The sequence below is a fragment of the Cygnus olor genome (genome assembly GCF_009769625.2).
Source record: "Cygnus olor isolate bCygOlo1 chromosome W unlocalized genomic scaffold, bCygOlo1.pri.v2 SUPER_W2, whole genome shotgun sequence".
NCBI classification, from domain to species: domain Eukaryota; kingdom Metazoa; phylum Chordata; class Aves; order Anseriformes; family Anatidae; genus Cygnus; species Cygnus olor.
This window is the reverse complement of record NW_024429073.1, coordinates 1618330-1634944: the sequence shown is the minus strand read 5'-3', so window position 1 is coordinate 1634944 and position 16615 is coordinate 1618330. Positions and strand designations below refer to the sequence as shown.

The window sequence follows — 16615 nt, the reverse complement described above, 5'->3', positions numbered from 1 at the left end:
GAGCCCGCACAGGAACAGGTGATCTGGCAGGAGCTGCCATCCATGGGGGACCCATGTTGGAGCAGTTTGCTCCTGATGGATGGACCCCATGGTATGGACCCATATTTGGAGCAGTTCTTGAAGAGCTGCTGCCTGTGGGAAGCCCACGCAGGATCAGTTCGGGAAGTACTGCATCCCGTGGGAGGGACCCCACACTGGAGCAGGGGAAGAGAGTGGCAGTGAAGGAGAGGTGGAGATGAAGTGGTATGGATTGACTGCAACACACATTCCCTGGTCCCTTGCGCTGCTCGGGGGGAGGACATAGAAGAGGGTAGATGGAGGGGAAAGGTTTTTTTAGTTTGCTTTTAGATTCTCACTGCTCTACTCTGTTAGTAATAGGCAATAAATTATATTAATCTCCCCAATGCCAAATTTGTTTTACCCAAATCAAAAAAATCAAACGGTTTGGGATAATCTGTGAGTCCCAGGAAACTCTTCAGGGGGAGTCGGGGCCAGGATGGAAAGGAAAAGAAGAGAGATGAAGGAATGGCAGACAAGGAAGGCTGCCTGTGTTGCGGCCTGAATCTTAGCAGGGACAGGCTTTGATGGGATGTTTTAAGTGTGGCCAGGCTGGCCACTTCAGGTAGGAATATCCGGAGTGGAAGAAGGAGAGAAGGAAAATGGGATGAAATATGTTATACTGATATGTTGTTTCAGCATCCTGGAGGGAGAAAGGTATGGAATTAAGTTGGCCAATGACTGAGCCTTTGGTGAAAGTACAGGCTGGAGAAAGATAAAAAGAAGTGTTAAAAAGGGTTATTGAAGGTGTTAAAGGTGTGGTATGTAGTGGTTGACAGAGCTATTTGAAGTTGAATGAGCAGGGAAAGAGGATGTAGGCATTATCTAAGTAACAGTCTAGAAGTTTTGGTATATTTGCTGTGGTGTTTGGTCAGTTTCCCAAGTATCAGGGAGGGACGGCGGGGGGCGGGGGGGACAGCCTGCTCCACCAGGGGCCTCTCCACAGGCCGCAGGTGGGCTCCGGCTCCACAGGGGGGCTTCGGCTGGAGCGCCTCCTCCCCCTCCTTCTGTGCTGACTTTGGTGTCTGCGGGGAGGTTTCTCACTACTCGCTCTCCCAGCTGCTGTTGAGCAGCAGGTTTTTGTTTGTTTGTTTGTTTTTATTTTCTTGGATGTGCTCTCACAGAGGCACGGACTGTGCTGCTCATGGCTTGGCTCTGGGCAGCGGTGGGCCCCTTTGGGGCCAGCTGAAATTGTCCCTTATCTGCCACGGGGAGGCTTCTGGATTTTTCTTGCGGGGGCTGCCACTGCAGCCCACCCCCCCCGAACCTTGCCATCAAACCCAATACACTGGGGCAGCTAGGTCATTACTGGCCTGTAAAGTATCAGGGATTAAATTAACTAATGAAACCCTAAAAAGTGATGGGGGTAGAAGGGGCTGGGATAACAGTGCCACCTTTGGGGGATACCAAGCTGAGACTAGGGGATAAAATGATCTCTGGGCAATTATTCTATGTACCCAAGGCAGGGACTAACTTGTTGGGAAGGGATTTGATGATGAAATTGGGCATTCAAATAGTAAATTGTTAGACTGGAATAACAGTGTTATTAATGGAGTGCTCTCAGGCCCTGAGAGCAAAGATATATTCACCTCTGACTGGGAAGACCCTGAAATGGGGGTGGAAGCAGCAATACAAATGGACAATTTTACCTCAGGGGTTTACAGGGCCACCGATTTATTTGGGCAAGTTCTAGAACAGATTTTGGAGCAATTACAACCTCCCAAGGAGGAATTACTTTTACAAATATGTGGATGATTGTTTATTGTCAGGACAGGAGAAAACAGTTGTGAAGGTAGCTACTAACAAGCTATTCAACTTTCTGGGAAAGCAGGGCCTGGGAGTATTGAAAAACAAATTACAATATGTAGAAAGAGAAGTCAGGTATTTAAGGCATCTAATGCCTGAGGGAAAACAAAGAATCCAGAGAGGATTCAGGGAATTGTTGAAAACTAAGAAAGAACAAAAAAGTTTTAAGAGAAAGATTTTTTTAAAGGAATCAGGAGCCACGAAGTCTGAAGGAAAATGGATACTCCCTGATGGGAGAGAAATGCTGAATAAACCACCAGTGAGGCAAATACGATGTTTTACATCAAGAGAGTCATTGGGAGGTGCAAGCAATGTGTGATGTTGTGCTAAAAAAGTATGTCTGTGTAGGAATATACACTTTAGTGAAGCAAATATGCAGAGGATGTACCGTATGTCAAAAGGTAAATAAAAAGGTCATCCGTAACCCACCTAGAGGGGGATGGGAGCCAGGGATTCGACCTTTCCAAAGTATACAGGTAGACTTTACTGAGTTACCTAAAGCGGGGAGACTTAAGTACTTGTTTGTCCTAATTGACCACGTGACTGGATGGGTGTAAGCTTTCCCCTCAGTATCTGCCACTGTGAACATCATGACTAAGGTATCACTGGAGCAAATAGTCCCTAGATATGGGATAGCTGAAAACATTGATTCAGATCAAGGAAGTCATTTCACTTCACAAGTACTGCAAGGGTTAATGCAGGCCTTAGAGACTGAGTGGGATTTTCACACCCCCTGGCACCCCTCCTCTTCTGGGAAGGTAAAGCAAATGAACCAGACATTAAAGAAGACATTAACTAAATTAGTGTTAGAAACCCAACTTCCTTGGGTAAAATGCTTACCTTTAGCACTCCTCCAGGTTCAAACAGCACCAAGAAAGGATATAGGAATTTCACCATATGAGATGCTGTTCGGATTACCCTATCTGGGCAGAAGGGATGAGATACCGCAATTCGAAACAAGAGAGTTTTCTTAAGAACTGTATTCTGGGGTTGTCCTCTTCTTTGTCATCTCTCAGGACCCGTGGGTTGTTGGCTCAAACCCCACCTTTGGAATTCCCCATCCACCACCATCACCCAGGAAACTGGGTCCTGATTCGGACCTGGAGAGAATCAAAACTCCGGCCTGAATGGGAAGGACCATTCCAAGTACTACCAGCCACTGAAACAGCCGTAAGAACTGCAGAAAAAGGTTGGACTCACTATACTTGAGTGAAGGCATCTGTCGACCCTAGTACCTGGGAAGCTGTTCCTACAGAAGACTTGTTGGAAGTTGAAATCGAAGAGGAAAAAATCTCATAGTGGACTCTGAGCAGGATAAAAGCTTACAATTGTAAATTAACCTTTTATTTTCACAGGTAACTAATGACTGTGACTTGTGATTGAGAGAAAGGACTGGCTTATAGCGAATTGAAGTGCTCCCAAGGGGTTTTTGTTCTAGTAGTAGAGTACATATATCTTATTCTTTGTATTGATAATTATTTGGAAACCTAAGGGTTAAAAATAATGACAGGGAAAAATCAACTATTAATTTTGTTTCTAGTGATTGTAGGCCTCAGAGAAGGCCTTGGTCAATTGGCAACTTGGAAAAGGCCTGACCAGACAATAGCAAGATGGGATACCCCGTAAAAATATGGGTGAATGTGACAGAGGGTTATGTACCGCAATCCGTCACATTTGATGCTTGTGAGGTGTTAGCTTGTGGAGATTTAAATGCCCAACGACACTTGAGCAGAGAGAACAAATAACTGGGAGAGACCCAACAGCCAGATTGAGAATAGCTGTATGGAAACGATCCTCTATTGCCATCAGAGAAAGGCAGAATCTCAAGGAGAAAACAGGAGAGAAAACAGGAGGCCCTCTTTGAAATGCGGCAGTTCAAACATTTGAGATTGACACAGGGTATGGGGATGTGAATGCCTGGATAGAATGAGTCAAATATACTGTCCAGAGTCTCAACCATAGCAATTGCTATGCTTGTGCCTCGGGATGACCGAGTGCCCAGATTGCCCTTCCCATTGCCCGATTGCCCTTCCCATTGGGGTGGACCAAGGATTCCCAGGGGATGCGATGTATGATTGCACTGTACCAAGAAAAGACTGCCTGGGGAAATGAGGCCTGTAAGTCTCTCTCTTTGCTGTTCCCTTCCTTGCGTGATAGCAATATCAGGGTTCCCCCTGCATTCTCTACAGCTATAGGTAACCATACAGCTTGCCTCTCACGGCAGGGTGTGAGTGCTACCTGGCATCTGGGAGAATTTGCCTTGTGCACGGGGACCTTGAATGCTACCAAGGACTTGATGGGAAACTGCTCAAGACTTGAGATTCCCCAGGGCAGATCTCTGGTGGTACTGGGGAGGGAAGATCTTACGGTCCACCCTACCATCTAACTGGGGAGGCACTTATGCACTTGTTCAATTAGCTATACCCTTCACCCTGGCATTTGAAAGAGAAACATCACAAATACCCAGAAGAAGTAAAAGAAGCTTAGGAGAATCATTTGATGATAGAGTATACATAGATTCTATTGGGGTGCCTAGAGGAGTTCCCGATGAACAGGAAGCCAGGAATCAAATTGCTGCAGGGTTTGAGTCACTGTTCTGGTGGGTAACAATCAATAAGAATGTGGATTGGATTAATTATATTTATTAGAATCAGCAGAGATTCATAAATTATACAAGGGATGCAATAAGAGGAACTGCTGAACAACTAGATGCCACCAGCAAAATGGCTTGGGAAAACAGAATAGCATTAGATATGATGCTTGCGGAGAAAGGAGGTGTGTGTGTGTGATACTGAGCAACCATTGTTGCACTTTTATACCCAACAATACTGCCCCGGATGGCACAGTAACTAGAGCATTGCAAGGGCTTACCACCCTTGCCAGTGAATTGGCAGAAAACTTAGGAACAGACACTTCCATCACAAGATGTTTGGAATCTTGGTTTGGTAAATGGAAAGGGATGGTAATGTCCATATTTACATCCTTGATCGTAGTAGCAGGAGTTTTGACAGCCACTGGTTGTTGCATTATCCCCTGTGTAAGAGGACTAGTACAGTGGTTAACTGAAACTGCACTGTTGAAACAAATGACCATGGAGCCACCACCTTACTCATATAAGATGATGATATTAGAGGAGATGGAAAGCAAAGAAAGTGAAGAAGAGGAAGATATCTACCAAATTACAGCTTAGAGAAAAGTTTTGCAAAAATCAACAATTTATAAAGAAGAAAAGGGGGGAATTGTGGGAATAAAAATGTTGTTTTTGCACAGAGTTACATTGTTTAAAGGTAAGGAATGTGGTATTGAGATATGCTTGCAGTGATAAGAAAACTTAGCAGGCGACCTTTTAAAATGCAGACAACCAGACTCCTTAGAACAGTTAGGTGAAGATCACGGTGTCAAGTCAAGTCAGATAAGTGAAGAAACATTACCACTTCAAACAGTAAAAAAGTCAAAAGAAATTTGAAATTTAACAGGCTGGCAACTGAAGGCCATGTATTGTCTGTGAAGCATCGGATAGGTTGTGAACCTGGATTACCCAGTCAATGGGGAAACAGGGGAGGGTCCCTGTCATCGAGAAATAAAGTATATAAACCATACTGTGTGACTAGTAGGTGCGCTCCTGCTTGTGGGACGCCCGCCATTGCAATCGCGAATAAATTACTACTTCACTGAGATCCTTGCCTGAGCCTAAGTTATTGGCTACGGAGTGTTTCTCACATGTACTACTAGTCACTGGGTGTCCATGTGATTTAGTCAGTACTTTGTTTTGTAGATGTTCTACTTTTGGTCCCGTACTACTAGTCACTGTGTGTCCATGTGATTTAGTCAGTATTTTGTTTTAGTTTTGGATTTGTTCTGGTACTTTGACTCTGAATGTGTTCTTGACATTGAATAACAGAAAACTCTTAATGGATCACAATTTATACTGGGAAATTTGTTGTAATAAGTGATACTATTTGTAGTAGTGATTGCTGTTTTGTGTTGCTTGAGTGAAAGGTGTAAGGGGCCTCTTTGTGTGATTGTGTGATTGTGCTGTGTGGGTGAGATGCAGCATCGCTGTGAAGTGAGTGCGGAGTCCTGATCCGTGGTTCCACTATTCCGCGAGGAATATGGCTGGAGACAGACGAAGTGTAAGAGATTGAGAAAAGACATCATAATGGGAAGAATTTCAAGTACTATTGATAAAAAGACCCCTCTGGGTTGTATCTTGGCCCATTGGAAGGATGTTAATAGGCCACCTGGAGGAAATGTTAATCATAAGACCTTAATTAAGTATTGTAACCAATGGTGGACTTAATAGAGAGAAGAAAAAAAAATCAGGATCCAGACTGGGGAGACATTGTTCTAATGTTGGCGGAGATGATGGAAACAGAAAATCAGCTAATTCTTAAAACAGCCTGAGTTCATGTGCAAGCTCAGATTGCCAATGGGACTGCTCAGGGAACTGTAGACGATTGTATTCCCCTGACCGACCCCCACCGAGACCCTAATCACCCTGGAAATTTTGAACGGTTATGTAAATACCAAAATCTGATTCAATTGGGAATTGAGAACCAGTTCCGAAAGCTAAAAATCATTCAACCCTGTATAGTATCCAACAAGGTCCAAAAGAAAACTCTACGGAATTTTTGGACCAACTTTGAAATGCAATGAAAAAAAAATATATATACATATATATATACCAATTTGGACCTGGCTTCGGAAGACAAACAGAGGCAATGGGCTAGCCTCTTTCTAGGGCAATAGGCCCCTGATATCGGAAAGAAATTACAGAAATTGGAGAGACAAGATTTGGGAGACCCAGAATGGTTATTGAATGCAGCGTGGAAAGTATTTAGGAATAGGGAAGATGCGACGGACAGAAGTTATCTAAGATGATAGCCACGGCAAACAGTGGCTGCACTAGAACAGAAAGAGAGAAGGAGGGCGGCAAAGGGGGAATTGAAAAAGGTAAAGAAAGGCCTTTAGAAGGGTTTAGAGCAACATTAGGACAGAACCAGTGTGCGTACTGCAAGAAGGAAGGACACTGGAAAAAAAAAAGAAAAAAAAAGAAAAAAAAGAAAAAAAAAGGGATTGCCTTAGGTTGTTGCAGGATAAACTTGCAACAGTCAGAGCAGGAATGACAGGGAACTGGGGCATCTACACTAGCAGATCCACTGGTTTAAATAAAGCTAGGGAACAAAGAGAGAGGCATGGATTTTTTTTGTTGGATAGGGGAGCTTCTTTCCCTGTGTTAATCCAAAAATTGATTCTGGAAAAGCGCTGAGTCTGTAAATGTAATAGGAGCAACTGGCTGACAGGAAAAGGTGTTCTTTTTGCAATCCTTGAAATTTAAATTGGGAAAAATGATTGGAATACATCAGTTTTTATACTTACCCGATTCACCAAGGCCCTTATTAGGAAGGGACTTGCTGGAAAAATTGTATGCAAAAATTTATTTTGAACAAGGGAAAATGGAAATAAAAGTAACATATTAAACTCTGAAGTTTATCCCTGGCAAGTCCAGAGGAAGCTCCAGACAGGACTCCCTCAATGGATGTAAGTATGAATCAAGTGTATCCAGGAGTTTGGGCTACAGGAATACCTGAGAGAGCAAAGAATGCAGTACCTGAAAAAAAAAAAAAAAAAAGATTTAAAGGAAAATGCTCCCAGGGTATGCCAAAAGCAATACCCACTAAAGGTGGAAGACAGAAGGGGAATGGAAGGAATAATCAGTAACTTTCTTAAATATGGACTATTAGTAGAATGTGAGTCAGAATATAACACTCCATATAGGCCCAGTTAGAAAGGCAGATGGAACCTATCATATAGTCCAGGATTTAAGGGCCATCAATGGAATCACAAAAGATTTATATCCTGTAGTAGCCAACCCCTATAACCTTTTGACAAAATTAGAAAACAGTCGAGTTTGGTTCATGGTACTAGATTTAAGGGATGCCTTTTCCTGCCTGCCCGTGGTGACTGAAAGCCAGAAACTCTTTGCCTTTGAAAAGGAAAATCCCAATAGAGGATGAAAAACTGAGCTTACTTGGACTGTGTTACCACAGGGATTCAAGAATAGCCCCACCATATTCAGGAACCAACTAGCCTGTGATCTTGAAGCTTGGAAAACCCCTTCAGGAAAAGGGGACACTGTTGCAACACATAAGTGACCTGTTGATAGCTACCGAAGAAGAAAAAGAATGTGTAGAGTGGACTATTAGTTAACTAAATTTTTTTGGCACTAATACTGTGAACCCAGCCTCTTTCCTCAGTAACAGAGTTTCCAGATCACCCCTTCATGATTGCATCAAGACCATGGACACAGTATACTCCAGCCGACCAGATTTAAAGGATGCACCCCTAGAAGATGCGGAGGATTGGTATATAGATGGCAGCAGCTTTGTCTGCCAGGGAGTTCACCTCACAGGATATGCAGTAACAAACATCAGCCCAAAAGGCTGAAATCATCGCCTTGATAAAAGCTCTTGAGCTAGCAAAAGGGAAAAGAATTAACATTTGGACAGACTCGAAATATGCCTTTGGTGTGGTGCATGCACACGGGGCAATTTGGAAGGAGAGAGGACTTTTATCTTCCTCAATTAAACATGCAGAAGAGATACTGAAGTTACTCCAAGTGGTATACCTGCCTACTAAAGTTGCCATTATGCGCTGTAAAGGACATCAAACAGGGGATACTGATATTGAAAGAGGAAATAGATTGGCTGACGCAGACACCAAAGGGGCAGCAGAACAGGCATCTGAGAGTCAAATTTTGGTACTAGTACCAGGAACAGAAAACCAGGCATTAACAAAAGCTTTAGAAAATGAAGTAGAATATTCTAAGATCGATAAGCAATTAATTGAAGATGTAAATGGAAAATGTTACCTACAGGTTTAGCGCAAATAAATGATGGGGGTATCGTAATATACTCCAAACTGTTATATCAGATGGTAATTGAGGAACATAATAAAACGTGCTGGGGAGCTGAAATAATCAGATTTTAAGTAGAAAATGGATAGGACCTAATTTGTATACCATTGTCAGACAGGTATTGAAACAATGTGTCATATGTCTTAAAAATAACTCACAGACAGGAATCAAACCCCAAATGGGAACAATAGAGAAGGGAAATGTTCCTGGGAAACAGTGGCGAATTGATTTTACACTTAATGCAGCTCCTGTTGATACTGAGTCAGAAGGACATATGGTTTTCTCCCTGGTAGAGTAATAGAACCAGATTTGAAATATTTTATGAACAGATGAGCCAAACCTTTACTATGTTTAGTTAGATAGAAGGAAGTCTAGAAACTTTGTATCTCTAGCGTCACCTTACCCACTAATTAGTCAGCCTTATCTATAAGACCATACAGAACTCTATCCCAGGATGGGGGAGGAGGTCAAGATAACCCAGGCCTGGAGGATGTGTCTGAAAAAGAATAGGTGAGGAACTCATGGTATGCATAGATCCTTGGATATGTAAATGACTGATCTGCATGCCTAAATTGACTATCGATGACCACCAGAAGACCCAGAAAGACCACCAGTAGAAACAAATGCGCATGCATCAGGTACATTTACATATTTTAATGAGTCCCGCAAAATGGTATGAATATGTTGATTCTTTCTTGGAAATCTAATGAATATGTGTATTCTGATTGTATATAACCCCTGTAGCTTGAACAATTCAGCATGCACACTAGGTGGAGCGATCCCCTGTGTGTCCGGCGCCGCAATTAAAGAATGCCTGCTTTCTAAAACTCCAAATTGAGTCTTAGAGAGTTTCTTTGATTAACTTTTACGGTAACATTATGGTCCATGCAATGAAATATTTCTGACTGACTTACCTCAGTACTAACTGCTTCATCTGAGGGATTGATCAGGACTACAGTTTCTAAGACATTACTTCTATGGTGAAGAATTTTCTGACCTGCAAGCACAGAGAAAAAAATAAAAGAAAATTTAAATTAAACCAGCCATCCAGCATGGTTTAAACCAGCACTTTCCATGAGCTAGCTATATGTCCCACCATTCAGTAGCTCTCTGGTAACCAAGAGCATCACACACTGGCCACAGCAGCTGAACTGGCTCATGTCTTCAGAAATACGATATCATGTTGTCCTGTAATGGAACAAACTCTCCCTTGGAAAAGAAGAGGTATTGTCTATGTTTAAATAAACATCCCTATAATCAAGTATCATTTATGTAGTACAGGACCCAAAAAATGTTTATCATTTAACCTAGGCTCCCTTTGATCAGGGACAAAATACTCCCTCTGTAAGAAACAATAGAAAGTTGGCAAGAGAAAGTAGCCTTAAGTTGTCCTTAGGTGACACGTGACCATATATGGATTAAAAAGGGTTAGGGTACTTCATCAGAAAAGACCACCAAAGACCACCAAGGACCCCCAGAGAAAGGAAGGCATGCACAGAAGGTCCTGAAAAGGAGCCAAGAAGTATGACGATAAATATAATCAAGAAACTGGCATTAGGTGTGCTTGATTTGTGGAAAATCCAATGAACACCCCGGCCTAAATAAAAGCAATAGCTCTCCTGAGTGTGTGAGAATTGGATTATTGCACACCGGGCAAAGGATCCGCTTTTTCAAACAACAGTCCTAGGGGCCAGAAACTCCAGAAATTCAAGGCAATGAAAAAAAAACTGGCAATAGCAATGGGTCCTGCCCCTTCTCCCTGACAGGAGGACTCCCTGTTACTCACCTTGGTCTCACTGAGCTGGTGCGGATCAGGGACTATAACTGTCACCAGCTGAGCATATGGCCCTGTATTTTTATGGACTTATCTGTGATAAATTAGCGGGTGTTTGTTCATTGTCTCTAAAAGGAATGCAGAGAATTTGCTGAGAAGATAAGGTTTCACAATTTATGGTCTTGTTAAGGGGGAGGATTAAGAAAGTAGATAGTGGGGAAGGGGGTGCTGGGCAAACATCCTTGATGAAATAAAGACTCTGTGGTCACAAGGCATCCTGTTTGCTGCTTCACTACCCCCTTTCCTGAGCACGAGCACAACGCGTGAACACTGAGAGAGGAGCGACGACCCCCAACAACGGACTGCGCAGCCTCAAGAGATTCAACAGGTCTTGACAAGCCGGAACTTGGATGCTATAAAACAGCGACGCGAAAAAAGGGAAGTTGCGTGCCGTGGTGGAGCGGAGACTCCCTGGCCGCCCAGCGCTGTTTTGCTTGTGTCTGCTTACTTAATTACTTGATTAATAAAACATTTTTGATAGACCAGAAAAATTGTGTGGTCTCACTTATAACATTATCTACACCACAGATATAGCTGAGACTACACAGTCCTGTAACATGCACAGGTGGTTTTAAATGAGGTTTTCCAGGAACTATTAGCAGCTTAGCCACAGCAGCTGGAAAGTCAGCATGGGCTGCAAACTTCCCCTACAAGAAGCAAAGTGAATATTTGCAACATACACCCACACTGCCTGTCAAACACAATTTGTGAGATGAGCAAAGAACAGGGGTTGTCCCCCACTCCCCACCACCAGCAGCACTGTCCTGCATGGCACACGCGTGCTCCCCATCATGCATCATGGGAGCACTTCAAGCCAGGTAGCATCCCATGTAAATCCCACGTGCCCAGACATATCAAATGAACCAGGTTAATTAAAACTATGGTGACGAAACTCCCCTTTCAGCCTTTCCCTAATATTGATTAATACCAGGACAATGTGAGAAATTCCCTATCAGGATGGTTGGATATTTACCCCACTGCCCTGCTGTACTGATTAATCTTTCTCCTACTTAGAAAAACTAGAAAGGGAAACAAGTTGCCGGTATGTAAAGAATTCAGGTAGCTATTGTTTCACATTAGTAGAGTAAATTTAGTGAAACCTTAGGCCACAGCATGAGCTCTGCATCACCTGAACCTGGTATGTAGTGGTGATTGAGCAACAGTGAGCGGCATTGTGTTGGGGGGCCTGGGTGGCACCGATGGGGGAAGGGGGGGGTGCTCACTAAGGACAGCACCAGATCAGAGCCTGCACTATTAACAGAAGCCATCCTCCTTTGCAACAAAGAACAATCTGAAGGAACATAACATATATGTGTTAAGAACCGAATGGGTTATAGAGGATGAAATAAAGACTGCACAGGTAGAAGAACCCTGGGAAATTTTTGAGTGGGGTCCCTCCTTGGAGGCACCCAGCTCAAGCTGATATATGGGTACCATTAAATTCTTGCTGCTTTAAATAAGAGTCGACCCTTTGAATGAACTCTGGATGCCTGGGGAGACCCATTCTGCTAGGGGAAACAACGGGATCCCCTAACAAACTGTAACAAGCAATGATAGGCAACAAGAGTGAACAGACATGCAAAATACAGCTAGCTCCTGGACGAATAATATGCAGGCAATTTTTGTGCAGTCTCACAGCCCATTGGCTTTCATACTTAGTCTGTGTATTTAATAATGATATTCATCTGACTGGGATTTGATGCAAGAAAAACACAACACTACTCTTGACATTTTTTTTCTTACAGTAATTGGCAAGTCTTTATCAGCATGTCTTTCTGTGAGAACTGCAGTAAGATTAATTAGCAGCTGTGTTGTCATTGAGAAACTGGTAATTAGTCTGAAAACCAGAATAGCTTTCCCTTCCAAGTAAACTGCATTCCTGAAAAAAACAAGAGCAGTGTCAAGGCAGTCTGAGAGGGTGGGTAGCCAGCCTTTCCCACACAGCCCCTGTCCCTGCCTGCACCCCTCCTGCACCCCTCCTTCTCCTTGTCCTGCCTGCACCTATCCTCCTTGCCTTGAGCTCACTGAGCTCAAATTTCAATGCATCTTTTGCTGTTGCTCTGGGGAAGCTCTGCATATATAAACACATGTTTATATAAGCATGTAAGCTTATAATCAAATGACAGAAAGTAAATAAGAAGGGGGGGAAAAAAAGAATGTTCTCAAAATGTGAGATGGGGTTGCTGTTTATTGTCTTGTGTGTGACAATGCCTAGAGACTTGGGGCTAATGATCTAACTCATTTAAAGAAAGCTAGTTTTCTTAACATCTGTTCTTTTTGGTGTATTTATTTGAAAGGAGACAGACCGTATATTGTGAAAGGGAAAGAGGGCAGGTCTCCCTCTGTAGCATCCAGTTCTGGCATTAGCCTTTGTAATTCATTTTATTTTAATAGCTCTTCTTCCTTGCCTAACAGGAACGCATACATAAGGCTACATACAATAAAACATCCAATTGCTCTGTTAATAGAAGATCCCCACGATCTGACAATTTAGTTATCCCTGCACCCTTCCCCCCAAATGAAGACATTAGGCAGAGTTTATTGGAACTAGTCTTTATCACTGGAAAGGAAGCAAAAGAAACTGTCTCCCTTTAGTTGCCATAGAAATTGCATATGTAATAGTTGGCGACAGACAACACACACTTTGCTTTAGGCAAAACTAAGCTTCATATATAAATAGAAGTTAACAAAGTAACGTAGTTAGAAAAGAAATGCGAATAGTCATATGCAAAGTTAGACAAATGTGATATATGAAGTAATAATTCGTGTCAAGAAGATGGTTGATGTTAATAAAGAAGGGGGAGATGTGGGAGTGTGGCCATGGGGGTCGACAAGCCCCATGGTTGGTGATAACATCGGACTCTTAAGGGTGAGACCATCAGGAATGTAAAGAGCTGAGAGGGAACAAAGAAGGGTGATTCAGGAGACCCCATGCCGTCTCCTGGTTGCTTGTTCTCCAGCCCTTAAGGCATGGAAGTTGCTGGGGGTTTGCTGTTGCCGGGCAAAGTTGTTTGACCAATGAAGAGTTAGTGGAAAAGGACTGCTGTGGGGCGAATAGTATAAGAAGGGAGCCTGTCCTCAATATGGGATGCAACACGATATGATGAAGTTCTGTTATCAATAAAGTAGTAGCAGTTACTGATCCTAAAAGAACCCTGGTGTCCGTGTGGTCGTTACGCCACAAATGGCACCCGAACAGGGACCTGAAGAAAACAAACAGGGACATAAAGAAAAACAGGGACATGAACAACAGGGACAGGGACAGGCTAACAGAACAGGGACCAGGACAGGAACAGGGACATTGATCGCCTAATGAAGATAGGTTCGGCCAAACTCAGCAAACAGCTCAAAGAAGCTCGTATAGAAAGTCGCTGGAAATAGGCGCACCGGAGCTGGAAGGAAGCTCAAGCTGAGAGAAGCGGACCCGCGCACACAACTGCCCCTCGCTGGCCGAAGGTAAGCAGTTGCGTACTATGGGGAATCATATGTCCTTAGAAACACTGTCCTGGTAACCTTACAGCTTATTCCCTTTATTAACAATCAGACAGTTTATGATCCTGAAACATGGGACCAAATTGAGGTCAAGGTGTGGGACTCTGCTATTAAAAACGACAAGGTTGCGGTGGGATTGCTCGGCACCTGGCGAGCAATCTCTGAGGCCTTAAAGAGCCATGTGGGACCACAATCAGAAACGTTTGGTTTGCCAGTGAGGGAGCTGCGGGCTCGTCCACCGATCCTTCTGCTACACCATCGGCCCCCCCGCCGCTACTGCCATCGCAGGCCTTTGCTGTTACGCCCCCTGGTGACCTGAACGTTCCTTTTGATCCAGGCCCTATAGGCCCTGAAAAGGAGCCGGATCTGTTTCCCTTCGATCCTGGAGGAATAGGATACATAAGGCCCGAAGGCCGAGTTGCTTAACAACTTAAAGCGAGACATATTGTTCCCACGACTAGCCCTGGAATTCTCCGGTATCTGTAATCAAGAAAAGGAATGGAAAATGGAGACTGTTATATGATCTGAGAAAAATTAATGAAGTCATGGAAGATATGGGAGCACTTCAAGGAGGATTGCCCTCTCCAGCTATGTTCCCCCAGTCATGGACATTAATAGTAATAGACTTAAAGGATTGTTTGTTAAACACTTGCCAGAATTCGGAAAACTTTGTCATGTTTATGTTTCAATTGATACCTTTTCTGATTGTACATATGTATAGGCATACTCGGGTTTCTTATGAATATGTAAAAGCAATGATCTATATATTTAGAAAGTTCAACGGTTGTGTGTGCGTGTTCGTAGAGCGTAGACTCCCCGCGCACCCAGCGCTGTTTACTTGACTTTTATAAATATTACTAAATTCAGATTAAGTTGTATCTTCATTTGTAACACAAAGATACATAGTGGCCACCTGACTCAAAGCCACCAACTTTGGACTTCACTGAAGTTGCTCCAAGTCTTATCTAGAATCTTGGAAGTGATCGTAAACTTGCCAGAAGGCAAATATTTTGGGATATCACCAGAGAAGGAGGTGACCCGTGCTGAAGAAGCCCCACTGTATAAAAAGCTACCAGAAAATAAGAAGAAATATGCCCTGTTCACTGATGGGTCCTGTCGTATTGTGGGAAAGCATCGGAGATGGAAAGCTGCTGTATGGAGTCCTACACGACGAGTTGCAGAAGCTGCTGAGGGAGAAGGTGAATCGAGTCAGTTTGCAGAAGTGAAAGCCGTTCAGCTGGCCTTAGATATTGCTGAACGAGAAAAGTGGCCAGTTCTCTATCTCTATACTGATTCATGGATGGTAGCAAATGCCCTGTGGGGGTGGTTACAGCAATGGAAGCAGAACAACTGGGAGCGCAGGGGCAAACCCATCTGGGCTGCTGCATTGTGGCAAGATATTGCTGCCCAGGTAGAGAACCTGGTTGTAAAGGTACGCCATGTAGATGCTCATGTGCCCAAGAATCGGGCTACTGAAGAACATCAAAACAACCAGCAGGTGGATCAGGCTGCTAAGATTGAAGTGGCTCAGGTGGACCTGGACTGGCAACATAAAGGTGAATTATTTATAGCCCGATGGGCCCATGACACCTCAGGCCATCAAGGTAGAGATGCAACATACAGATGGGCTCGTGACCGAGGGGTGGACCTGACCATGGACACTATAGCACAGGTTATTCATGATTGTGAAACGTGCTGCAGTCGAGCAAGCCAAGCGGTTAAAGCCTCTTTGGTATGGAGGACGATGGCTGAAATACAAATATGGAGAGGCCTGGCAGATTGATTACATCACACTCCCTCAAACCCACAATGGTAAGCTCCACGTACTTACAATGGTGGAAGCAACCACCGGATGGCTGGAAACATATCCTGTGCCCCATGCCACCGCCCGGAACACTATCCTGGGCCTTGAAAAGCAAGTCCTATGGCGACATGGCACCCCAGAAAGAATTGAGTCAGACAATGGGACTCATTTCCGAAACAACCTTATGGACACTTGGGCCAAAGAACATGGTATTGAGTGGGTGTATCATATCCCCTAGCATGCACCAGCCTCTGGGAAAGTTGAGCGATACAGTGGATTGTTAAAGGCTACACTGAAGGCAATGGGTGCTGGGACATTCAAACATTGGGATACGCATTTGGCAAAGGCCACCTGGTTAGTTGACACTAGGGGATCTGACAGTCGAGCTGGACCTGCCCAATCAAAACTGTTATATGCTGTAAAAGGGGACAAAGTCCCTGTAGTGCACGTAAAAAACATGCTGGGGAAGGCACTCTAGGCTACTCCTGCCTCAGGCAAAGGCAAACTTTGGGATTGCTTTTGCTCAGGGACCTGGATGCACTTGGTGGGTAATGCAGAAGAATCCGGAAATCGGATATGTACCTGAAGGGGATTTGACTTGGGAAGAGAATAGTATATGATTTGAATTGTATGATGTTAATTGCTATATAATACTGTATGTCATCACTACTATGATGGCTATATGTCCTATTAATGGTATCACACT

General features: G+C 43.7%; 1 protein-coding gene across 1 annotated transcript in view; it reads right to left on the bottom strand.

Annotated features, from left to right (window-relative positions):
* Positions 1-16615, bottom strand: part of LOC121062916 (microtubule-associated protein 1B-like) — a 63373-nt gene that overhangs the window by 25514 nt on the left and 21244 nt on the right. Inside the window, exon 3 of the mRNA XM_040543215.1 lies at positions 9694-9776. Coding sequence (XP_040399149.1) covers positions 9694-9776 — 83 coding nt within the window. The remainder of the gene's footprint in view (positions 1-9693; positions 9777-16615) is intronic.